This window comes from Curcuma longa, unplaced genomic scaffold (genome assembly GCF_044706935.1).
Source record: "Curcuma longa cultivar G26 ecotype Majalengka, Jawa Barat unplaced genomic scaffold, ITB_CL_G26_1.1 utg3290_np1212_1714210_RagTag, whole genome shotgun sequence".
NCBI lineage: Eukaryota > Viridiplantae > Streptophyta > Magnoliopsida > Zingiberales > Zingiberaceae > Curcuma > Curcuma longa.
Window position 1 is genome coordinate 1,270,359 of NW_027435602.1, and position 26,878 is coordinate 1,297,236.

General features: G+C 34.8%; 2 protein-coding genes across 2 annotated transcripts; both read right to left on the minus strand.

Annotated features, from left to right (window-relative positions):
- Positions 1-6,568: 6,568 nt before the first annotated feature.
- Positions 6,569-14,062, minus strand: LOC141820423 (very-long-chain aldehyde decarbonylase GL1-8-like). Its single transcript, XM_074707731.1, has 7 exons — positions 13,928-14,062; positions 8,713-8,850; positions 8,183-8,328; positions 7,796-7,915; positions 7,518-7,730; positions 7,351-7,431; positions 6,569-6,940 (listed from the first exon to the last, which is right to left on the minus strand). The coding sequence occupies exons 1-7, from the start codon at positions 13,955-13,957 to the stop codon at positions 6,877-6,879; spliced, it is 792 nt and encodes a 263-aa protein (XP_074563832.1). The 5' UTR covers positions 13,958-14,062; the 3' UTR covers positions 6,569-6,876.
- Positions 14,063-15,249: 1,187 nt separating this feature from the next.
- LOC141820379 (transcription initiation factor TFIID subunit 12b-like) lies at positions 15,250-26,518 on the minus strand. Its single transcript, XM_074707683.1, has 9 exons — positions 25,814-26,518; positions 23,725-23,925; positions 22,011-22,559; positions 18,926-19,000; positions 17,500-17,578; positions 17,089-17,153; positions 15,987-16,022; positions 15,662-15,897; positions 15,250-15,589 (listed from the first exon to the last, which is right to left on the minus strand). The coding sequence occupies exons 1-8, from the start codon at positions 26,444-26,446 to the stop codon at positions 15,718-15,720; spliced, it is 1,818 nt and encodes a 605-aa protein (XP_074563784.1). The 5' UTR covers positions 26,447-26,518; the 3' UTR covers positions 15,250-15,589; positions 15,662-15,717.
- Between the last annotated feature and the right edge of the window lie 360 nt (positions 26,519-26,878).

Sequence of the window (26,878 nt, forward strand, 5' to 3'; positions counted from 1 at the left end):
CGCATCAGCCCGTGGGAAGGGAGGGAATGGGTTTGTGAGCGAGCGGAGCTGATGGCGATGGGCCTCCAGTAACCAGCAATGCATCTGCTGGTGTCTCTGTCGTGTCGATGAGAATCCAGCTGATGCACGGTGGAGTGATGGAACAGGGCGGTGGTCCAGTGGACAAGGCTAATGAAGATGATGCAACAGGCTTGACTTCAAGGAGTGGTTGTTCCCGTAAGGTGCGGTGCATTAAAAGGGTTGCATGGTCATTTGATTAAAATCGAATCGAACTCAATTAATTAAAATTGAATTAATTAAATTTTTTTTTTGAAACAAATGGAATCGATTGAAGTTTGTCAATAAAATCGGTTTTTTATCAGACAACGCACTATGATCGAAGTTAAGTAATGATCATAGGACGCATCCTAATTTGATATTTTTCAAATGACACTTGTTTGCCTTTCAGTTTTATGTTAACAAATTAATTTGATGTTGATTTCTTCAAAATATCAGCACATTGATGTTAATTTCTCACCATCAACACCACTATGATTCTGATATTTAAACAACAACACTATATAGGTTCTGATTTTTGAAACTCATACCATCGTGGTTATGTTCTTCAAATAACATCACCAAAGTGGTGTTGATCCTTGGAAACTAACACCATCACTTTGTGATATCAACATTACATTGTGATTTTATTTTTCTCATAACAAAATCATAGTGGTGCTGATCCTTAGAAATCAACATCATCCTTTTGTGATATCAACAAAATACTATGATGCTGATCTTTGAATACCAATACTACAATAGTGTTGATCGTTGAAATTCAACACCACGTTGTTGTGATATCAATATAACACTGTGGTTTTATTCTTCGAATAACAACATCACAGTAGTGTTAATTATTGTAAAACAATACCATCGTTTTGTGATATCAACAGTACATTGTGGTAGTATTGTTTTTTCGAATATAGCACCATAGTGGTGTTGATCCTTTAAAATCAATATCACCTCTTTGTGATATCAACATAACACTGTAAGTCATGATTCGAATCAATAGAATTGGCATGAACCCATAACTTCTTGTAGGGGATCTTAGAATCAGAATTTCACGTCATAAATATCTTTCTTATACTATCATCTTCCAGTATATGTCAGTTTTTCAAAAATTCAAATTCCCTGTCCATCAATGGATTTGGATTAAAATCTATTGATGGACCTAATAATTTCTGATTAGACTCAATCCATGCTCGATGGGTTTCTACAGTGCTCTACAATCCAGATGTGTCCTGAGTTATCTACTTGAAGACATTCCCAACGGTGTTGAAAAGATTTTTAATCAGAATTTGAGGCAATTAACACAGATCCAAAACTTCTTGAGGGGTCTTAGAACCATAATTCCACACCATAAATGCATTCCCTATATTACCCTCTTCTAGTATATGCTCAGATTTTAGAAATCCAAATCTTTTAGATCTATCAACAGTTTTGACCGAAACTCATGGATGGACTTACCAAGCTCTGATTAGACTCATTCCAAATTTGACAGATTTTTATAGTACCCCGAAGTCAAAATGTACCCTGAGTTAGTTTGAAGGCATTCTTAGTAGTGTTCAAAAGGTTTTTAAAGTTTCAGACTTTAAGGCAACTAGTACAGACCCATAATTTCTTGTAGGGGTCTCAGAATTAGGATTTCATACCATAAATACTTTTGTTATACTACCCTCTTCTAGTACATATCAATTTTTCAGACATTCAAATTTTTTAGGTCTATCAATAAATTTTAATTAAAACTCATTGATTGACCTAACAAATTATGATTAAACTCATTTTAAATCCAGTAGATTTCTACAATACCCCGGAATCCAAATGTGTCCTGAATTATCAACTTAAAGGCACTCCCAACAATGCTTAAATGGTTTTTAAAATTTCAGATTTTGAAGCAAATAGCACAAACCCATAACTTCTTGTAGGAGTCTCAGAACTAGAATTCCACATCATAAATATCTTCCCTACACTACTCTCTTCCAACACATGTCAATTTTTCAGACATTTAAATTGGTCCATCAATGAGTTTCAATCAAAACTCATTGATGGATCTAGCAAGCTCTTATTGGACTCATTCCTAGTCTAGTAGATTTCTGCAGTGCCTTGAAGTCTAAATGTAACCTGAGTTATTAGCTTGAAAGCATTCCTAGTGGTGCTCAAAATGTTTTTAAAGTTTTAAACTTTAAAGCAATTTACATAGACCCATAAGCTCTTATAGAAACCAGGATTCCACACCATAAATATTTTCCTTATACTACCATCTTCTCGTGCATATCAATTTTTCAAAATCTAAATCTCCTAGGTTCATCAATGAATTTCGGTCAAAACTCATTGATACACCTAGCAACCTCTAATTGAACTCATTCTAAGTCCAGTATGTTTTTTTAGTGTCTCGGAGTTCAAATATGTCTTGAATTATTAATTTAAAGGCATTCTCAGTAGTACTTAAAAGGTTTTTAAAGTTTTAAACTTTAGTTTTGATATTAAAATTACAACACTACAATGATGTTGATCTTTAGAAACCAACACTACCGTTTTATGAGATCAATAATTCATATTGGTTCTCATATTCGAATAACAACACTACAATAGTGTTGATCCTTAGAAATCAATATCACTGTTTGTGAGATCAACAAATTTCATTGGTTTTGATCTTTAAATAACAACACTATAGTCGTATTGATCCTCAAAAATCAACATCAAGGTGGATTAAGGTGGTGATACTTTAACGAAATCAACACCAAAGTAATAATGATTTAATCAAAACAATACCAAATTAATTTATTTTTAGAAAAAATAAAGTTTTTTACATATGACTTGTATATGAAATTCCTCTATGAAATAATTAAGTTTTTATTTTATTTTTCATTTGATTCAATTTAAATAAAGAACATTAATTTTTCCTTTAATTTAAGTCTAAAAAGATGGGAGGGTATAATCGAAAATAATAAGTACGCCTCTTGGAAAATACCAAACTGTGATACGGCGAATTTGTTAAAAAAAAAAAAAGACTTTGCCTTTTCGACTGCAGACCAACCAACCATGTAATTGTTCACGATCTCATTTAATGAGATAAATTTTGATGATTATTTTTGTTCACTTGATTATTTATTTTTCATTAAAAAGTATTTAACTCGGATAGATTATAATTCCCGATTGCAATCAACAGTCACCTTCAATTTTTATTTTTTTTTATTTTTATTAATTTAGATATCTAATTTTTATAATCCAACAAATTTAATAAATTTGGAAGATGAACGGCGGTAAATTCAGAAATTGAAGGTGAATCTGATTGACAATCCAACCACGGTTCAACTGCACGGGTGTTTGGGAATATCCAAAGTGAGATTCATGGGAAGCAACCTTTCGATCTCCATTCTTTTCTGCAAAAAGATGGATCCGCCACCTTAGCGGCTTCACACGGTCGGCCCTACGATCATCTGTGAGGAGGTAAATCGAGAAAGTGCAGTTGGTTACGACGCAGGAGGGTATTGTCTGACTTCGTCAGGATTCGAACCCTTGTCCTCTTCTGCAAATGCGTCGTAACCAACTCACCTATGCCCAGGGACTTTCGATCTCCATTCTTTTCTGCAAAAAGGTGGATCAGCCACCTTAGCGGCCCCACACGGTCGGCCCCACGACCATCCGTGAGGAGGTAAATCGAGAAAGTGCAGTTGGTTACGACGCAGGAAGGTATTGCCTGGCTTCGCCAGGATTCGAACCCTTGTCCTCTTCTGCAAGTCTGCTGCGTCGTAACCAACTCACCTATGCCTCGGGGGCAAGATTCTGTACATTCGATCTCCATTCGATTCTATGGAGTGGAGTGATCTAAATTGGTCCCTGTGAAATTGTTGTATCTCATCACCGAGGGCGAGGGCAAGGACCACCCGTCGATGGCAGTCAAAAATCACAAGGACAAAGAAAGAAAGGTGCTCCGTGCTGGTGGGTCTCTCCCTGCCTCCTCTGCCTCTTCATCTTCGTCGTCATCTTCATCTTCATCTTCATTTCATTATATTATAAATGACCCTGCACAATTCCTACTCTGTCAATCCAATTCCTCGATCGATTTCTCTTTCTTTCTTTCTTTCTTTCTTTGTGAGAGCAGAGATATATTATATTATATGGACGTGTACATGGGGGAGAAGTGGACGAAGAAGGGGAGCAGTGACGGAAGAAGCCGGAGGAGAAGCAGCGCCGCCGCCGCAGCAGCAGCCGGGTCGTTCCCGAGGCGGTGCGCGAGACTGGTGAAGGAGCAGAGGGCGAGGTTCTACATCATGCGCCGCTGCGTCACCATGCTCGTCTGCTGGAGAGACGCTTGATTCATTGCAGCGCTAGCTGATGCTGACGGCGGCTGCTTCGTCCTTGGTTTTCTAGGAGACGGTCGCCGGCGGCGGCGCCGTCCAAGGAAGAGGAGGAAGAGTTAGATTTAGGAGGACAAACAGTGGGAAAAAAAAGAAGTTTTTTCTTCTTTTGTTTTTTGATCTGGAGATTTCTTGTGCTTTGTAAAGTAAACGCGAAGATCCGGTAAAAGAAAGATTTACAAAGTTTGCAAATTTCGATTTGGATGAGAAGAAGAAGTTTGATTGTTTTCCCCCCTTGTGTTCCTAGCGGTGGCTTGATGAAGCCGTTTTCCTTACTGTGTGTCTGTATATAAAATAAAATTATACTGCACGATCGCACGGTGCATGACTGTGCACATCTGTGCATCACCCAATTTTTTTAAATTTTTTTATTTACGATTAATCATTCAAAATTTAATTTTTAGAATTTAGATGTTGTATAATATTAAATTTAATTTTTTTAAAAAAAATTAAAAATTTTTTAAGAGCTTATGAAATGTGCAGGATAAGAGATGCATGATTAATTTAGATGATTTTCTTTTTAATTCGAATAAATTTGTAACACAACTTATATATATATATTTAGACGTGGACTATCAGTCCCCGGGGCTATGGTACCACAGTAGGACATCCAAGTTGTCACTCAGGTATCCTATGGTTCGATCTCCATTTATGACATGCAATCAAAAGATGTTGGACATCTGGGTTGGCCGCTGTATCAGCGTTTTCCGATTTATGGGAAATGATCACCTCAGGGATTGAGTCAATGCGATTGATTGAGATTTATCATTTTTTTTAGATGTGGACTTTCAAAATGTTCATCCGATGTGGGGTTCTTATAAAATTTGACCTCCGATGTTATATCAAAAATATTATGCGTTCATCGTCGCTATATTTTAGATGGTGACAAATATATATTATACAGAGACAGAGAATGAAGAAAGAAAAAAAATAACACAAAGTATAAGAAAAAGAATAGATCATGACTATTACAACCACAAGTTTGCGATCTCATCGTGAGGTCACTACTGCTACAACCATGAGTTCACGGCCTCGTAGCAACACCGTGAATTCGTAGCTGTCTCGACCGTAAGTTCATCAGCCTCACGGCAACACGTGAATTTATGGCTAATTGATTTTTTTTTCACGGCGGAAAGTTCATTTAGCCCAATTTTAGGTGGACGAGTAAATAAATCAAAATTAATTTAGGATTTAAAATTTATTATTTTTTAATAGATAAATAGGTAGCTAAAAAAAAAGGTATCTTGGCAGTAAATTGTGAAGCTCAAGAACATTTAATGGATGTCTAACTAATCTTTGGTTAAGAGTTAATTGTGAAGATGCTCAATTTCATGTGGCAAAGAATACTTTAATGGATGTCTAACTAAACTTTCAATTTGATGGAGATTCATAACATTTTATATAGATATGATTATGGTAAATAAACCATTAATTTTTAATTATTCAAACAGTTATTATACATTTCTCGCATGATACTTATTCAGCAACGTAGATTAGTTAAAACCTTCAACAAATTGTCTAAATGGTGAGCGATTTGTTTTAATATTCAACTCTTACAAATAATAAAATTTTTAAACTCCTTGAATATAATATACCTTGATGAAATTTAAATTTTTATTATGTATAGAGATCATCCCTGCAATAAAAAATAAAATTTATTACCCTAACGATCCCATACAATTGGTCACTATAAAAGAAGATATTATCTCAATTTCATCAAGATTTGATCTTTACCCACTATAATAAATTTACTCTGCAATAACCAACTCAATCATATCCCAAAAATTATAAAACTCATCTCACCTCTTACTATCTTGTACCACCAACATAATAACTCTTAGATTCTATTTAAAACATATATCTAGTAATTTATTTTGAATACGTATTTAATATATTAAGTTTTGCATCCTAAAACTTTTGATCGGCATTCGTCCAATCCACAAAATGCACTGAGAATAACTATTATGTTTTTTAAAAAAAAATGAGATTAAGATTTAATACTAAATAAATGATTCATGTGTTCTGGTATTTGGATAAAATGAAAGCGATTTGAATCAATACAAACCAAATGAATAAGATGGCTGTCCTTGAGGTTGAGCTATCCCAGTTGCAAGTTCATCTTGGCTGTCCATGTTAAGGATCTGTTGGCTCCCAAACAAACAATTTAAGCATGTGCATCTCAAATAGAATTTGTCCACTGCTAATATTCTAAAATGTAACTTGGCGATTTACAGGTAAAAAAAAAATGCATCGACGGCATTCCAAAGTCGAGCCAATTCTAGTCACAACCAATTCTAGTCAGCTGAGCTAATTCAAGCGATAAAAGGAGAATCACTGGAGACAAGGCATACAATCGTAACGATTTGGTTTCGTCAAATACTCTAAGTGCTTATTACAATGTGAAGATGTCTCTGCGCCTTCCAGATTTCAGGTGATGCCTACCAGACAGACTTTGGGCGTTTAGAATATACTACTGCACTCAATATTTCTTTCCTTCATCGAGAGCCTTCATCTTCCGATAGTCTCTATCGGTACCAAACAGCCTACAAAGGAAAAAAATAACAAAAAAATGAATATTTTACTGGTGATGCAGAGATGCCTAAATTATAGCAACAAACAAAAAGAATTTATTTTCGCAGAAGTTTCTAAAGGATATGTTCATGGCGCTGTCCAATTGTGACCACATTAATCAAAGGAAAAAGAAATGATTGCATCAGTTAAGATGCCCCATCAAATCAAATACTGGATGAAATCAGTAACCAATACTACAATACTTGATGATAACAAACAAAGTATGTTCTTTTGATAGCTGATTGAATCCAATATATATAGCTAATTAATTAGGCATGTTAATTTGTTCAGTTATTTTACTATGGGAAGTTTTGACAAAGCTGTTTGATTTGCTGCTTTATCCAATTAATCAAACATGCGTACGAGAGGAAATTGTACCCACCAGTCCATGTAAACGAAAGTCGACGCATAATTGCCTGACTTTGTATAAAGCACACGGTGATGATAGTCATGGAAATCAGCACTGCAAAAGAACAATCAATAGATATGAATTAACAATGCATAGTATCCAAGAATTTCTCAGGAGCAAGCTGACAACATGCAACTCACCCTCCATACAAGGGCAAGAAATTTGAAGGGCTCCATGGAAAATCATATCCACTGTGCGCCTCAACAGTTTCGATGACTCTCACTATCATCCATAACCACAATGTGAAGAGGTGAGGGCCAGTTAGGGCTGGACCCAGGATTGTGGCAAAGCCAAGGAATAAGATTTCGGCAGGATGAGCATACTCGGATGTGAGCCCAAAAGGTGTAGCATGCCTGCAAAGACAATACATGTTAGACAAGCCACTCAAGCAAATCTTAGATGAAGCCATTTGACTTACTCATGATGCACACTGTGGACATGCTTATATAGCCATTTGGTGTGCAGTATTCTGTGCCCCCAATAGAACACAAAATCCTCCAAGATGAAGTAGAAAATAATTTGAGAGACAATAACACTCCTACAAGGAAATCAAGTATAACGAAAAGGAAATCAAGTATAATGAAAAGCTTCTCAAAATGAAAGCACAAAAATGAGCCGACATATATGGAGTCAATTAAGCTGAGTGTAAAAGATTTATAAGCATGATACCCTGTGGCCACGTACAGGTGTCAGGTAAGAGTGTAAAAGAAATTCAATAACAAGCTGAGTTGTCATTCACAGGGATATTAGGACTCAATTGTATTTATGTAGCCTTGTAAATTGGTAATGGGAAGATGCAATTTACCAGTGTGGTAATGGAAGACTACTTCTTAGACCCATGAGTCTGAAAGTAGGATAGGAAAGGAGCATGACAGGTAAGTTGACGCATAAATGATACAAAATTAGGCGCAAAATACATCTCCTTTGTGCTTCTGGAGTGTTGACCTTTTTCTGAGGAGTAATATATAGAGTCAATTAATATGTAAAATCAAGCAGAAATATGAGAATAAATAGTAAAATAAATAAATACTACTTTCAAACTCATCTAATAACCTGAACAAAGAATGGACAAGAGCAGAATAAACCTAGGATGACATTCTTTTGAGATAGAAAAACAGAAATATATTAGAGTCCAAGTAAAGAGTATCTTTATGAACAAAACGTTTGGCAGTGGCATATACCTCAATGTCATTTATATGACACAAATTTTATATCATAAAATAATGTCAGAGTAAATAAAAGAATTAAATGAGGTCCATGCTTAAAGGTATCTAATTATCCATTAACATTAAATGAACTCTATGATGCACATTTTAGCAGTTCAAGATGACAAACCTGAATTTTGTATTTGCTGAAAATCCCTGACCTTTCAAAATATATAGATGGAAGACCAGACAAGAAGAAGACGCTTTCATGAATTAAGAAGGATCCAATAGTTGCCAACTGGAACTCACTGAAATGTGTAATAAGATACTGCATACCACCAAGCAAATCTTATAAGGTAAAAATTGTACAATTGGGGAAATAATAGTTTAGATACTAGAATGAATCTAATAGAAGCTCTTTTATTTTTATCAGCAAAACGAGGGACTGAGCTTTACATTAGAAAGGTAAAACCTTCTTGGTCATAAAAAGAAGAGAGCACTCTATTAAGAAAGGCATGTGACTAACAGGTTAAAACAGGAAATGTATCCAACTAGAAACATCAAGCGACAACATTGAACATGAACCAAACCTGAACCACATGAAGACCAACAATGCAAATTCCAAGTCATATTCTTGAAAGTTGATATGAGTCATTTAATAATTAATATTATCTGTTGAATTTAGAAGGTATGCAATCCTAGATAAGCATCAGAGCAACTAGTGAAAACCTGTTGTAGAGATCATTCTTGCTGCAAAAGGTTGGAATCCGCCAACCTAGCGGCCCCACACGATCGGCCCCCCGACCATCTGTGGAGAGGTAAATCACGGTGAATGCGGGACTGACCAGGGCATGGTGGCCGAGGGATTTGGAAACATGGCACAAATTGATGTTATCGCAAATGCAACCATGAGCCCTCGAACCGCCCACCTCATGCTGCAAGCACCCATGCCCTGACCAGCTGACCCCGCCCGTGGGGGCGTTGTAGAGATCATTCTTAAAACTATATAATGTAGCACATCAGTCAATTAACACATACAAATCTCACAGCTATTCAAAGCGAATGATCCGTGCTAGAGAGCAGCAGCTTGGACCCAATTGATGGCGAGGGATGAGTACATAGGCTGGCAAGAGGAGACACTGGCAGTGAATTTGGCTGGCCAACGAAGGTGATTTAACAGCAGATGTACCAGAAGGAGATGGTTGTAGTGAACAGGATGCACACAAGAAGCGAGAACAATATTGGGGGAGAGAGGGAATCTACAGATGGCAAACAAATGTACTAGGAGGAGGAGGTGGTAGGAAGCAGGGTGTTGTGGATGAGAAAGGGACAAAACATCAATCGGAGGAGGTATAGAACCAAACTATGTTAAGGTTTTAGCACTGATACCACTTGGTGTAGCACGACAGATGAATAACAACAAACTCACACAAAGAAAATGCAAGTGGAAAATCAATATTGACTAGAAGATGGCAATCTGAACTTTTTCAATATACTCAACTCTAAAATAAATGGAGAAATAAATAACCCAAATTAGAAAAACACGCTAGACGCTAATTGGGAATACAATTATCTTATCTACCGAAAGAGAAAATACTAACAATCCCTAGATTACCAAATGATAAAATTAAATTTAAAATTTATTTGCAGATATCAGGTTATTCTCCAGTTCGTTTCTCCAATTTTATTTCCTTTTTTGGTTATTCATTTTTTTCCTGCATTGTATTAGAGGATGGTTTGTGGTTCAGGCAGTAACAATGACAAGATCCTATTTTACCTAGATTTAGATTATAAGCTTGAAAACCATTCAGTATAACAATTCCTATGATCACGTAATGCCGATACTAAAGTTCTATAGTAACAAAATCAATTGAGCTTAATGAAAAAGTAATGAACAGAAATTTTAAAAATTTCAACTGGAATGTAAATAAAGCACCTCCAGCTAAAATACATGTGATGGCACATGGTACCATTAAGTCACTTAATCACAGTTGAACACTACACTGTAACACATACAATATTGCTCCTACCTCTTACATAATTAATCAACACTAGTTCCTGTAAATTTTTTATCAAATTAGTCACTACCAAACAGTACTATCTCTCGATAGTCTGAATTTTGATCCCTTTGTACTAATTTGCAGAGAGAATACAAACCAAAAATCTAAATGGCAGATCTAGTGTTTCAAAAGCGCCAATCAAAAATAATGTACGAATTAGTCACTTTCACAAGGAATGCAAGAGTTCTAGTACCATTTGCATATCAATTTCTAGGACGAGATACTTCTCTATCACTGATTGCTAAGAATACAACCCCCTGTTTGTGCAGGGCCAAAGGAAGAAACATAAACAACATGAAGAAGAAAGGAAAAAAAAACTAGAAAAACAAACTGAAAAAAAATTAAATGTGAGACAATGACAGAGTTATGTTGTTCGACCCAAGTGCTCTCCATCCATGGTCATACTGAGAAAATTGCATTTCCTATGTGAAACTGATTTGCCTTCTACAGGAGACTGGGTTGTCCAATGACCAAATCATGCAATGAGATCAATTTTGGAAGGCCACAAACCCCATTAAAAGAAGGCTTTTCATGCAACATCAAAATCAAATTGTCAAACCTTCCACCAACTAGGGACAAAATTGATGAAGCGAAGGAGACAAATATTTTGAAGAGAAAATAAACGTGAAGTAGAGGAAAATCTCCCATAAACAGAATTCTCACCATGAGAATTAAAAGAGAAATTGTCTTAATTCCAAAAACTTTTCCAAAACCAGAGTATTTGGGATCCTAACCCCTCTTTTATAATTGGCAATAAGACATTTTTTATAAAATAAAGACTCAATTTATCCCAATCAAGAGTTCAAGACTCTAATTGACTTTTTTTTAAAAACTAAACATCCTTTAAAAATTCTTCTACTATTTTCTAAAAAACATAACAAATTATAAAAATATATCAACTAAGACAATTTTGAACTTCTTGTCTCCTTGTGTGTATTATTCTTCCCCACTGAGAAGAGCTCAACTCTAAACAAGTTGTCCGCTTCTCTTCTTTGGATGTCATTTCTAAGCATAGGGAATAATTATTTTGCTAATTTTGTTTAGTATCCTTCTTCATTGTTTGTGTTGTTTAGACAACTGTTCTAATGAGAATGATGCACTTTTTTTATGTATTTTCATTTTAACTTTATGAATTCCTTTTTGGTTGTCCTTTCCAACAAGTAATGAAACATATGAGTTTGTTATACTACGAGAATGATATCCAAACCTTCATTGAAATCATGTCACATGAAGGCGGTAATGATGAGGATGATTCGCAAAACCTATAACAAAATTAATATACAGATGCTCGAATTTCTCTAACAAATTAGCTTATCCTCCAATTTAAAAATTGAACTTATATTTAAATAAGTTAGAATGTTAATTAAACAATCACAAAGCTTAGGCTTTAATACCAATTGACATAGCACCAAAATCAAATTGATGACTCACCTAGGAACTTAGAATGAAATTGATGAAGTGAAGATAATAACCTCATTCAAAGAAAAAATTGTCGTATATTAAAGTCAAATTAAAAATATTATCAATTCAAAAATATTAATTAGAAGATTTAGACTGATAACAATACAAAATAAATATTTTAAGAAAAAAATATATGTTGATCTTAATATGGATTATAATGTTTGCATATTTATAACAAAAATATAAAATATTAATTGACAATATATTATCAAATGATAAAAATGAAAATAAAAATTGATGCAAGCATGCAAATCTCAAATGTTTTATTTTTAGTTTCTTTCCCTTTCTCATGGATGCACCCACCTTGAATAAATATTTAATTTATTTTCTTTAATTGTTTCTTTTTTTTCGAAAATTGAATAAAAAAAAAGAGGAAAGGACATTTACAGAGTAGCTAAAACGAAAGAGAAAGACAAGAGATCTTATTCAAATAAGATATATTAAAGATGAATGTAATAAGGTACTATTAAATGATGAGGAAATAAAAAAGTTATGGAAGAGATATTTTCATCAACTTTTTAATGAGGGTTTAAATGAACAGTTTAACTTAGTTAATTTAAGTAGGTCAAATGAATATAGAAATTTAAATTTTTATCGTAAAATTCAAACTTTAGAAGTAAAATAAACTTTAAATGGGATGTAAAATGAAAAAATTATTAGACCAGATAACATCCGATAGAGGTATAAAAGTGTCTAGGGAAATAAGGTATTGAATGGCTTACAAAGCCATTCAACCTGATATTGAAAACAAAAAAAAAATATCAAATCAATAGAGTAAGTACTCTAATTTCCTTATATACGACAAAGAAGACATATAAAATTATACAAGCTATAGGAGTATTAAATACCATGAAATTTTGAGAAAGAGTCATAGAAAAAAGACTAAGGAACGAGATCATGGTGATCAAAAATCAATTTGGATTTATGTTTGAAAGATCGACAAAGTTATACATCTTCTCAGACAACTAATTGAAAAGTATCGAGAACAAAAGTAAGACTTACATATAATCTTCGTCAATTTAAGAAAAAGCTTATAATAGAGTTCTAAGGGAAATTATATGAGGAATTCTAATAAAAAGAGGTGCTAACATAACGTATATTGAATTAATTAATGATATGTATAAGGATGTAATGGCAAGAGTGAAGATTTCAAACGAATTAACCAAAGTGTTTCCCATAAAGATTAAGTCTCTATCTTTTTACACTAATCGTGAACAAACTCATGGACACATCCAAGATACAGTATCGTGGTGCATGTTGTCTGCATATGATATTATTTGTATATGCATGTTGTTTGCATATAATATTTCTATGTATGGGTATACAATAATACTTTGTCGAGATAAAAATTATTAATAAATCTAATTACCTATTCTAATATTTTGAAATGATAAATAATAATAAATCTAATGACTTATTCTAAATTATAATGTTTAGAAAGAAATAAAATTATTAACAAATCTAATAGTCGATCTAAGGGATAATATTTTGAAAGGGGCTATTTGAATACGTTTATTTGGGGATCCTATCACCACTTCTCAACAAACTTGGAAATCTGAACCTTTTGAACCATAGATCGAAGAAACCCCAAACAAATAGATAAAAACGTAATCTATCATAAAACAAGTACCCGTATAACTAGCGTATACCAGTCTTCACCTACTCAGCCTATAACGCTGGAGAACAAACAATATCGACTCAAACGGAGCCCTCCATAACAACAAGAGTAAAAACCAAAGAAGAACCGAAGCCATAAAGCAACGCTAATGAGAACAAATTAAACACATAGCCCTTTAGGACATTTCCAAGGAAACCCTCGCCAGCACCGATCTCCATTGTTAAATAACCGATAGATTCAATGCACATCAAGAGCGAAATCCATACCAGCCAGCACGATTCGAGGAGAGACGCCATGGCGGAGCGGAGAAAATCACCGACGCGAGAGATCGACCGACCGGAGGATTCCGCTCCGAATCCGATCGGCTGAACGTGCGAAGGCGAAACTCAAAAAGCCCGTCGAGCGAACTGAGTTACAACAAAGGCCAGCCTGTCGCTCCCGCCCACTGTTTGGCTCTTTCCTCTCGTAAAGATGTTTTCATAAAAGCACACAAGATCTTCTCACTCATTTTTTCTACCCTTCATATTACTTGTTCATACGGTGGGCCAAGAGAACCTACGCGACCTTGACCACGACCGCGGACTCCAGTGTGAAAATGTGGAAGGGCAAGTCACATCGTGGGTTCTGTAGGAGCGAAACGTGTAGGCTTCTACTACTTGTGGCAAAGAGATGGGAAGGATGCGCAGGCTTCTAATTACCAAAAGACAGCGTGCGGTTGAGAGACGCGAGTTGATATGTGAACGAGGAAAAGCCACGCTATTTGGGGAAAAGAAAAGAGCCGAGTGGTAGAAACATGGGTGTTGATTTTGTGACGGTGATGCATGTTCGTGAATAATGAAGCCAACCAGGCCGCTAATATATTTTGTTTTGTACTATTACACGTGGAATTATCAGTTCTCGCCAGCTAAATACAATTGTGATCGTGTGTTGTTACGCTTTTAGCAGACATGCCTTCGTAAGCTTGTCCACTAATGTTAAAATCAAAGTTCATTAATTTTTTTTATTAAATTTGTACTATTAAATGATTATGAATAAAATTTTGACTTTGAGGCCTTACGGTTTTCGAAATTGAAAATTAGGGGAAGGTAAGTAAGATCTTAAAAATAATAGATTTTATGATTATTTAGTTTTAAATGTTAAATTTTTATTTTTGAAGGATGGTTGTAAAAATTTAACAATTTTTTCTATATAAATAATTTATTACCTCTCCATCCTTCTTTTAAAATTTTACATATTATTATTTCTATTTTAATATTCCACTAATTTTTATTAAAATGTAATCAACAAAATATAATTATATCATTTTAAAAAATATTAAAGTCTTAAATTACTAATATTACTAAATTTTTGCAATTAACATTTTATCAAAACTATGTATCATTTTCAAGTACCTGTTGATGTTTTGATGTTCATATCAAAATTTATGGTGTCGATTGACTATTTTTATTTTGATATTTTGAGGGAAAAAAGGAATTATTCAAAGACTTTTTTAAAGAAATAAAATTTTATTTTCAAAAAGAAAAGTGTTTTCAAATCAGAAAAAAAAATTGTCACTGAATTGAAACCATAAATTTTGATACAAAAGATCAAAACATCAACAGGTACATGCGCTTCCTTGCTGAAGAATGAAGATCCACTACAGTCCCTCAATTTATTTATGAACAAATGCGATTCCACTTAAAGCAAGCTCAGCCCAAGAATTCTTCCCTGTTCCAAATAATGATTCAATTGCTCCCTAATTAAGCCTACAAATGAAAAAGAAAACAAATCCTAGAAGCTAATTCTCAGATGCCCCTACTATTTAATGTCCTACAGTAATTGCATATTTCTTAGAATTGTGCCTGGCTTTCCTTTCCATGAATCACTGGATATTACTCGCTAGAAATCTTGGCATCACCTTTTCGATTGGAATAAATGTACAATCCAAACTATAAACATGAAAAATCCATGAGTAGAAATGTCGGTTAAATATTGAGCTAGACGGAAGTAGAAATACTCACAATCAAGTTAATTGTGGGGGAGGGAAGACCGTAAGTTTACTGATTCTGCTGCACAACTAAAATCTCTGTGGTTTGTGTACAATTTGTGAGCCAACCACAGGAAGTGATAACTGCTCTGCGACCGGTGAAGGATTTATTGGATGATCACTCCCAGAATTGTTTACCTGTTGCTTATTGGTGAATTTAGAACCACCTACATCTCCTCCGGATGGATGTGTTTCTGCTGACTCTCGTACCTGATGAAATTTTGTGAGTTTTTTTAGTGCCTGGTGCATTTTCATGTCACCGCTAGAAATAAACGAAAAAACTACACAACAATAATCACCACGTTCCGTCGCCTCTTGTGGATATCCAAAGATAACTACAATTCAAAAGAATTAATATCAGACACCTGAAATCATCAAAGTGAGCTGAAGAAGATTAAACAATCAAATATCAGCAAATATATCACTATGAACTATGTTCCTGCAAGACGTTGTAGGTTTTACAGAAATGAATGGATATAAGGAAACTTACAAACTGGAACTGCAAGTATAGCAAGGTAAAAAAAAATTAAAAATTAAATAAAAAAAGCCATCAAGCATAAGTGAAAGGAATTCGTATTGGTCTTCGAAGTAGATTTTATGATGATTCACTATATCCAATTGAATTTAATTTTCCATCATAATTAGCAAACAATATCAACGACTAACAACAATAGCCATTCTCTCTGAATCCGATATAACACGCCAACCAATAAAACATGGTTTAACTTTGTTCACTAAAAAGGTTAAGCTCTAGCCACTGACAGTAACAATAGGCTTTCATGCATTACCAAACCACTCAGCATCTTGTGATTTAGGACCATTGAGCATTCACATCAACCAACACTGTCAAAGTAATAAGTTCAAATCAAAGCACTACGTTGAACATTTGGTCAGCAATTTGCCTGTTATATATATAGAAACTATGACTTAGCATATGGCTAGATCACCAACCAAATGGCCAATCTATAAACCACTACTAATGAGGAAAGGAAAGCAGTACTAAACTAAACTTAAAATATATTAGGATTATAGGGCTATACAGATTTAGACCTCAGTAAAAACAAATCAAATTGATATTTTATTGAAATGATTTGAATTGTTTCAAAGATCCAAGAGGCATTTTGTCACAATGGGCTTTTCACAATAGGGTAAACAGACTATGAAAGTTTAAAAGTGAATATCAGTTCAAACATTCCCCAGATAGGTACATGAAATAGCCTTTTGACAACTTCGAAGTCTGTTTGATAAAAATATTAGTTTTCTAATCTTGGAATTTCATTTTACTCATTGCATTTTATCAAAGTAAAGACAGAAACTTACAAAGTCTATTCACTATTTATTGATTAATTGACTTATCACAGATCAAATACCAGACAATGGATGATTAAGAGCAACACTTACTGATGTTTTTGGGTATTTCCTTTCCTCCCTTGAATAACCTGGAACAGTCAAGTTCCAGTTTTTTTCTGCAAAAGATCAACCATAAGTCATGTCAAATAAATAAAAGCCAACATTATTGAAATGCAATCCAAACCATGAATGAGGACAGAAGAGCATCTTCACCTTCCCTTTGATTGAATATTAGATCATATAAATATCCAAGATCGATATTCTTTTCATTGATTATTTCACAGGTCATACTTGCTAAGCCCAGAAAATGAAGAACTTTTTAATGACATAGGTATCTTTTACAAATAAGCGTCAAAAGAAGCAGTCAGTGGGGATATAGAAATTGCAAGTTGGGATTTCTGTAAAATTCATTGTGTAATATGAAAAGAATTTTATATTTGGAGGCCTTGCTAAGTTACAAACCTAGGTGAAGCAGTACATCCTTAGTGTCCAAGGTGGAAGATTTGCGATGTTTTGCTAGACTGCAAGCAAATGTAGTAACCTGCATTTCAGTAGTCGTTGCATCAATGTGATTGAAAACAAGAACATCACTTGATGACTGACAAAACATTTAATACATATTTACAGGAAAAATATAACCTTCTAGATACTAAACCACAGAGCTGACACCATCAAAATTCAACAAGCATGCAGAATAATCAATCAAGAGAAACAATGGTGTATGCTAATGAGTAGTTTATGAATGTGCAACTGATTCAGCTAACATAAAAGCTTCAATATTTATACGGAATAAGCTTCTCCTAGTGATTAAAAACAGAATAAAACCAGAAATTCCTTCTGTGACATACCAAGGCATACTTCAATATGTATACAAGAGGATATCTTGATGGATACTTCCACATATGCAACACAGCTACTCATCAGTTTGCAGAGTCATCGCACTCGAGCAGAATTTCATCTGTCATTAGAACTTTACCTCCTCCATATTCCAGCCACCAAAACATTTTGCTAACCACAAATATTTGATGATAGGTCATTGATTAGCGATTACTAGTACACATCACATGATGTATACAATATTCTTTATAGCATTCACATACCAAGTTTTTCAGGATGCAAATAACATATAAACCTTATAGGGGTGTTTAGAATGCCTAGAAGGTGACAGTTAATTTCGTTGAACAGAAATATTAGTAGAAATTGAGTCCTCTTGTTGTCTCCTGATTTAACTTCCACACATAAACTAGGGATTGTCTCAAATTCTTCAAAAATTACACAACTAATACTCAAAACTTATTACATTTTGCATTATATTCCAGTACACCATCATGTACAAAGAAACTTTCACTGGATTGACTTAAATTCTTGGTTCACATGATATTGGACAAATTAGAACAATCAACCGTTTGTTTAAAATACAAAAACATTTTAAGAGGTTGATTTTTTTAATGCCAAATTTTTAATGCATTTCTTACTAAAAACAGGAAAACCTCAGGTTTGATGAGGTAAACATTGTGTATAACAGAGGCTTCTTTTAGTAAAACTAACCAGACATGACATCATAAATTTAAAAAAACACCTTACAACTAAGTTACCAGATAAATATTGTCCAAAGAAGACAACTTGTGAATAGTCAAAGTGATTCCACTATTAAATATGCATGCGAGATAAAATGCAGTGGTGTTAATTGGAGTCCTGAACCACACAGGTTTTAGTTTTCATAAAACAACTATATATACAAGCTCATCAAATAAAAGCATCTAAACCAATCTCACCTTTTAGCATAGACAAATTAAAGTATAAGAGCGAAGCTAGATTCATCGCATCATCATGCTACCATCTAGTGTTGGGAAACTTTAACGAAACAAGAACCTTGCATGTTACCTACCGAGTCAATGAAGTCGTCAGCTATCTGCAAGAGGAGGTCCTCAACTTCAGGATCCAGTTTACCATGAGGATCTACCTGCAATGTCCACAAATTTAGAACATAGAAACTAAAGGAGAAACAAGGTGCGGAATAGACAATTTGATCATAACAGTAGATGAAATTTTAAGGTACAACCTTAGCAATAAGGATGCAATTTAAAGAAGGCCAAATGCAAAAGAGAAGGATACCAGTTACTGTAATAATTATAACATATTCTGAATTAGGATGCAATTTAAAGAACGTTAAATGCAAAAGAGAAGGATACCAGTTACTGTAATAATTATAACATATTCCATTCAGACACCTCCAACAAAGTTTATAGCTGCATGATCATTTAAATTTCTACCAGTAGTGTAAATATATACACAAATAAAAGCATATTGTGGCACACTTATAATTTCATCAGAAAGCACATCAAAAATTCAAAATCTACTCAAACTACAAACATAACAGCATTATGCCTCTGTCTATTTAATTGCTTGCTGCTAGTCTAGTAAATTGCACAATGGGAAAAATCAAATTACTGGAATAAACGGAGTGCTTATGGTTTTTCCTTAGGAAGGTCACAATCAGATTCCACACTTCATATTTTAACTAATTCTATGATGGAATCCTCATCCATCTAACTTCGTTGTTGTTCCTTTTTTCCAAGCGAAGGATACATATATAGAAACATTTCAATATTTTCGTAGTAATTTACATAGTCATGGCCATTCTAGTAAATTATTGATACCGGTACTAATCAACACAGGTAATCTCTTCCATGCCATCCCTGCCAAGTAGAATCTTAACATGTCAAACTAGCAGCATGCTTCAAAGCATGCCAAGTTGAATTCAACTAAAGATGATTAGGAATCATGATGCTTATCATAATTTTGTAGCTTGTATCTCAAAATTTTTAATTTGACTATCCAATTGTTATAATCTTATTATAAAAAGTAAATAACTAAAGTGGAAAGAGATTTTAGGAGTAAAAGTTATTTGGATTATGGCATGGTATGGTATAACAAAATTTTAATTCAATTGACCATATAATTTTTCTAGTCGTATTTTAAAAAGTAAAAAAAGTTAGGTGGAAGAATAAAATGTTAGTGCAATCCTACCCCAAGTTCTTGTGCTCAAATTTTATATTTTTATATGTTCACCCCAAGTTCTTGTGCTCGAATTTTATATTTTTATATGTTCAGCAAATGGTTTAACTTAGGTTTTCCTTCATTACTAATGTGTGCATGAGTTTGTAGGGATTTGGCAGGATACAAACTAATCTCGCAGAGTTTGTATCTTGATGATTTGTTGGGCTTGGTGTGACTAAGTTGGTTTGGCATGAAGGCTCAAAGCTCCACTGGACTTCAATGAAGGATGGTATCAGACATCCAAGAGATCACAAGAAAAGGAGCATGGAGTCATTCAACAGTTTGATGGCTACAGCAAGAAGTGAACCACTTAGATGACCTAACAAATGGTGGCATGTGGAACAAGCTGAGGGTTAGTGCATCCGAACTCCAAAGGACTAAGATCTTGACAAAAGGTGTGCTTTTGGGCAACATAAAGATATGACAAAGTGAAGACCTAAACACAGTAAACTGAGACATTGTGTGAATTGTAATCTAGGAGTTCATTTTTTGGTTCAATTGTCTTGGGGGTTCGTAGTCTATGTTCAAGCTCAATCCGGAGCATTGGATGGCCTACAAGGCGTAAGACAAGCTATCGGGATCCTCTTGGGTCAACTAAAGTCAATTCTTGTTTCAATTGAGTCGACTAAAATCTAAATTCAATCAACTCAAAAGTTCGTTGGAGGGTTAAGTTTGCTGAAGCAACCCGTTGAGAAGACTAGAATAATTTGAGTTACTAATTTAGATTTGAGTGGATTGAAACATTGTTGAGTAGACTGTGGATGGCATCCATTTGACAGATAGACTTACATTTTTATCGAGTTGAGACTAGAGGTAGTTGAGTCAACTCAAAGGGATTTAGATTGATTGGGTGTAGTCTGAGTTAACTGAAATTAGCCATTAGCTGATAAGATTTTCTTATTGGGATTCCAATTGAGTTGACACAAATCGGCTAGAAGTTATCCATATGAGTTGTCTCATCCTTTATTTAAATGCTCCCTTGCTACTATAAATAAAGGGAAGGGGACCTCAAATACACAACTCCTACATGACACATATACAATCCTAAGTGCTTATTCTAAGGCTTCATATGATATCTTCTTTCTATATTCACTATTGTATTATTGTAAAGAAGATACTTTCATTATGAGATTTCTCCGCTATGATAAAAGAGTTTTCTATTGGTGGAATCTTGGGTTTGATCCACTTAACAAATCATTAAGCCGTGGAGTAAGACCTAGGGTCCAAACTATGTAAATATCTTTGTTAGTGTTGTGTTACTTTGAATTTGTTACTGTCAATATTATTCCACTCTGCTTTCTCTAACTTGAACAAATACACAAGTATGACAAGAACCACTAACTAATTATTTGGCCTTGCACAAGTACAAGAGAAAGAGAAAAAGAATATTAAATTCACCCTCCCCCTAACACTTTGATCCACATCACTAATCCTCAACATAAAATTCAACTAGCACAACATGGTGGATTAAAAATATGCCAACAAATTTACACACATTTGACATATTGAAGTGTGTCAGATGAGTGTAAAATGCTAGCACAATATGGTGCATTAAAATTTTACTTTAATTAATTATCTAATTATTCTAAACTCATTTTTAAAAGTAAAAAAATTAAATGGAAGAGAATTAAATGAATAAATCTCATCAGAACTCATCTTTGCATACTCAGTTGCATACTGAAGCATGCCAAGTGTCAGCACTGCATGTATTGAAATTGTGCATTTTGGTTAGGGATAGGACACCAGCTTCAAACATTACTTTAAACCTTGGTAACCATATTTGTAGATCTTAAATCCATAAACATAAGGCTTTAAGTAGAATGATAACTAGTTGTTTTTAAATACAGATTTTCAAAGCAAAAGAGAAAACCAAAAATAATGCCTAGCAAGATAGATCTTGGGAAACTGTGTACCTGCATAACTAGATCATGTATCTTTCGCTTTCCAAGAAGTTGATTAGTTGCTTCTGTTCCTTGACTAGAATTTCCACCTGTCACTCCAGAAGCAGGTGCCTCTTCTTGTGATCCGCTCAAAGATAAAGGATTTTGGACTGCAGACCCAGCAAGTCTTGGAGATTGCAATTGCTGTTGTTGTTGTAACTGTTGAATTTGTTGAATCTGCTGCTGCTGTAGCAAATGCTGTTGCTGACCTCCTAGCTGCGGCTGTGGCTGTTGTTGCATCAGTTGAGAAATCTGCTGTTGTGTCAGGGTCATGGGCTTCTGGTGGTGCTGTGATGAAGCTAGTTGTTGTGGCAAGAATGATTGCTGCTGCCTTTGTTGCTGAAGATGATACGAAGGAGAAACTGGTGAAGGCAATGATGGTTGTAGATGCTTCAACCACTGCTGCTGTTGAGAAAGAGTTGTTTGAACCATTGTTGATTGTCCATTTTGTGTCAAACCAGACATCTGGGAGTTGAGTGCAGCAGCTGAAGGTGTCCTAGGTAAGCTTTGACCAGGCAGCTTCTGCTAGATAACTCAAGTGTTACACAGTTTCTCACCTATACTAAGTAGCAGGAGAACACAAAACAATAACAGAACAATCATGGTGCTACTAAAATGGTATATGGATAAAAATAACAAAAGAGAGTTGACATTGATCAAAAAGATGCTGCAGTTTGTTGTTGTTGTTGTTGCTGCTGCTGCTGCTGCTGAATTATACACAAAAAAGTAGCATCTAAAAATAAAAATGATTATTGGTAGTAGCAAATTATTAGGACAAGAAAGTTGCTACAGAAGCATTACAGAAGGATGAAAGAAACAAAATTGTCTTTAAAAAATCCCGTATAATTGTCTTAACAAAACTATCAAAAACAAAGAAAGAGAAAGAAGAATACAATATCCAGCTACTTGTAGGCAAGTAGAAAGCATCATATGAATGCTTGCTAACATATCATCCAGGAAAAGTATTGGTTTCATCAATAGCCTAATAATAAAATTTAACTGAAATTGATAGAGGGATTGAAGTCGATGGGATTTGATTGAATTTGGACAAATTTAATTGGTCTGCTAGGCTTCATGAAAAGGAATAGAAGTGATGGCGACAACGAGATGACAGGAATTCAAAATTAGATAAATGCAACAATTTAAAAGAGAAAATGGTATTATATTATATTTTCTATACATTTCAATCATCATATTTATACTAGCTACCTCCTTTTTGTGATAAATATAATCCAGCACAGCATGGGATAAAAGGTAGAGAAAAGATAATTCAAAGGATGAAATTATTTACCATGACATCATCATTACACATAAACCTAATATGGTGTCCCATAATTAATGTATCAAAGATCGATATTATCTTATAATTAATTCCTTCTTGTTATTGGACTAGAATGCTTCTCGATACTAGGATGAATTATTATCATGCATACCAATAGCCAATAATGAGAACTTCATAAAATGCTCAATGATTACATCAACATACTATGTTTATTCATGTCATTGTAGCATATCAAACCCAGCCTCTATCTTTCCGGATTTGATATTATGCATCTAGGTTTGGAGGGATTTCTCTAATCAGCAAGGAAGCCCATAAAACAAGGTATAATACACATCTTACATGATTCCTTAACTAAAATAGATGCTACGGGAAAAGCGTGAGAGCACAGAATATATAGATGCAAACCTGAGGTGATGTAAGGGCTATTTGTTGCTGTAGTTGTTGTTGTCTTATCTGCCCATGCACAATGCGTTGACCAAATGCTCTTACTTGTGGATTCATGCTAAGGTTACTGATCATACCCATATTCTGCATTCCTTGCAAGGCTTGCACAGAAGTATTTCCTGGATTAAACTGGCCAGCTTGAAGTAAGCTTTTCTGCCTTGGCTATTAATAGAAAATAAAAAGGGAAAAATGAGTTTAAAGCAATAACGAGGAATTGAACTAAACTAAAAGCAATAACCAGGAAGTTCAAGTTTAGTTCAAATATTCAATTGAACTCCCAAAGATTCTTATTTTCCATATAATAAAACTTCCATAGCTCAAAGTAAGAGTTCTCAATTCTTATCTTTATGAAACAAGAAAGACAAATTCTCATCTAAAATACAGTTCCACATATTTACTTCAATTTTCTTAAAATCTGGACTATGAGATAAACTAATTTTACCTTTTTCAGTAGGAAAATTTTATTCAAGGTTTTAAATAAAACCACGCTCAAGCAGACGCATATACTACAGCCTACGCGAATTTGGAAGGAAACAACACAGCATATTGGATATGTGGTTTCCTTGAGTTGTAAGCATGAATAAGCAGTTATAAAAAATACCTAATCAGTTCGTTTGAACTGTTAGACTGGACCAAATTCACTAAAAAGCCAAATAAACTATGTGTTAATTTGAACATTTGCTTTACAAGTGTAAACACTTTAAATATTAATCATATGCATATTGATTATATATATCATCTGTTCTACATTGATAATTAACATTGATTTATATCATATGCAAGGTTTCAAATCTTGAGTTGTGTCGGAGTTTGGTCTCTAACTGAAACAATATAATTTTGGTACCATACTGCATTGTGTGGGTACAATTTCAATAATTATTTAACTGAATCATTAATAATAACATTATTAATTTTAAATATTTTATTAAACTTAATTATTTTCTAAATAATTAATTAGATTGATAATATATGATTATTTTCTATTTATATTTGTTGATTAATTCAATCATCTAATCCTTGCAACGAATTAAGTTTTAGTTTTAGTCACTCGTAGATAGTATACTTCACAAATAATTTATATTTATAATCTATTAAGTTTTGCAAGTAAAATGTTAGAATGAGCAACGAGAAAATAAGACCTTCCTTGATCCACTGTAACCTAGGACATGTTTTGCTTTTGAATTCTACAATATTAAAGCAATTTCATATTTGAAGGGCCAATCCTAGATGTAATTTGTTTAAAATGAACGTATATTTTGTTGGAGAGGCTTTCATATGTTAAAGGGCTCTAGGTTCGTTGGGGATCCAACAACTAAAGCCTACCACATGATATTAATGACACTTACAAGATTTGAACAAAAGACTCATGGCACCAATAAGTTGACCACTTATCTTAAAGCTTGAGCTGTTAGGAAAGGACCAATTTAGACAATTATATTTTTAACCAAAAACAAATATTTTCCAAATAAGTCTCACATGACTTTAGCCACTACCTATTTGATTGTCAATCTTCAATAGTATTTGGGAATCATAAGCTTGCGAATACAAAAATGCTAGATTGACAGGTAAATGAGGAGATAAGCTGGGTAAGATACTGCAAGGCATTAATGGCTAATTTCTCTTTGGAAGAATTAAAGTAAAGCTAAATACGAGAGCAACTGTGTGTTGGCAAAAGTTAATCTGTACCCTGTAACACAATTGCAATGACAAGGAATTTTGGTGGGACAGCTGAACAGAAGTGCTTCTAAACAGATCATAACTGAGAGTTCAAGTTATAATGTAACAGCCAACAGAGTGTCCTATGCTGCCTCTGGTAATTCACTAAAATAACTGCTGGTTTTAGCTTTAGAAAAAAAAAAAACAATGATATGATATTAGACACAGCATGATGCTGCAAAGTTTCCTTATCTTTATGGAGCAATAAAAGAATGATTAAGGAGCAACTAATCTAGGACTTATGAATTAGGGTTGTCTTTCCTTCGGAAACTGAAACTTCAATTGTTTCCCAAGAAAACAAGAATGCGAAACAAAGAAAAAGTTGTCGTATGACCTGAGTAAGCATCTGAGACTGCAGATTGAAATGCTGAGTAGTCTGCCCAGGTAGCATCGGCAGCTGAGCCGCTTGTGTCATAATCCCTGATCGACCCATCCCTCCAGCAGCAGCGGCGGCAGCCAGCTGCTGCTGCTGGATCTGGGCGCCGCCAAGATTCATCTGCCCGCCGTACATCCCTGCATGCTGCCGCATCGCGCCAGCGGCCGCAGAGGCTCCGAGCTGCTGCTGGATCTGGCTCAGCCGCGGCATCGATCCGGACCGCTGGAGGCTCTGCTGCATCTGGAAGCTCATATTTGGCTGCTGAGCTTGCTGCTTCTGTTGCTGCTGCTGCTGGCTCTGGATCTGCAGCTGAGACTGGGGTTGCTGCGACGACGGCAACGGCTGCTGTTGCTGTGATTGGATGCTCTGCTGCTTGGAGGCGTAGTCTAGGGCAGCGGCGGGGCTGAGAGGATGGGACTGGGACAATTGGGGGGAGTTGATCTGGGATAGGTCGCCGACGCCCATGGACGTGGAAGGGGGAATCTGCGGGGACGGCAGGTTAGGGTTGGAGTTGGCCGGCGCGATTGCGGCGTCGCCGCCGCCGCTGGCCGGGACCTTGCTAGGAGAAGCGGACGCAGAATTCTCCGCCATGCCAATCCCCTTCGCCCTCTCTCTCTCTCTCTCTCTCTCTCTCTCTCCAACGGCGCCGAATCGAGCGATCGAGGACTCAGACAAAGGAAGAGCTGATCAAGTGTTCGTTGTCGAAGACAATGATTAAAGAAATTTATAAAGTGTTCTTAATTGACCAATCACGCTCGTTCAAAAATAAAATATTGCAAAACAAATTGTAGAGATAAAAAAAAATTCACAGAAATATTTTTTATTAAAAAGTTCGATGTAATCATAAAAATGATATTGAGTTAGTAAATTTTTTTTTTCCCCTTCTCTTACCTTTCCCTCCCTTTCCCTCATTGGCTTTAGAAGAGTTAGATTGACTTCGGTACTTAAAATCAAGTCATATTCAATTTTTTTTTAAAAAAAAGTAGAATTTATCGAACATTATAACATACATACAAGAGGCTT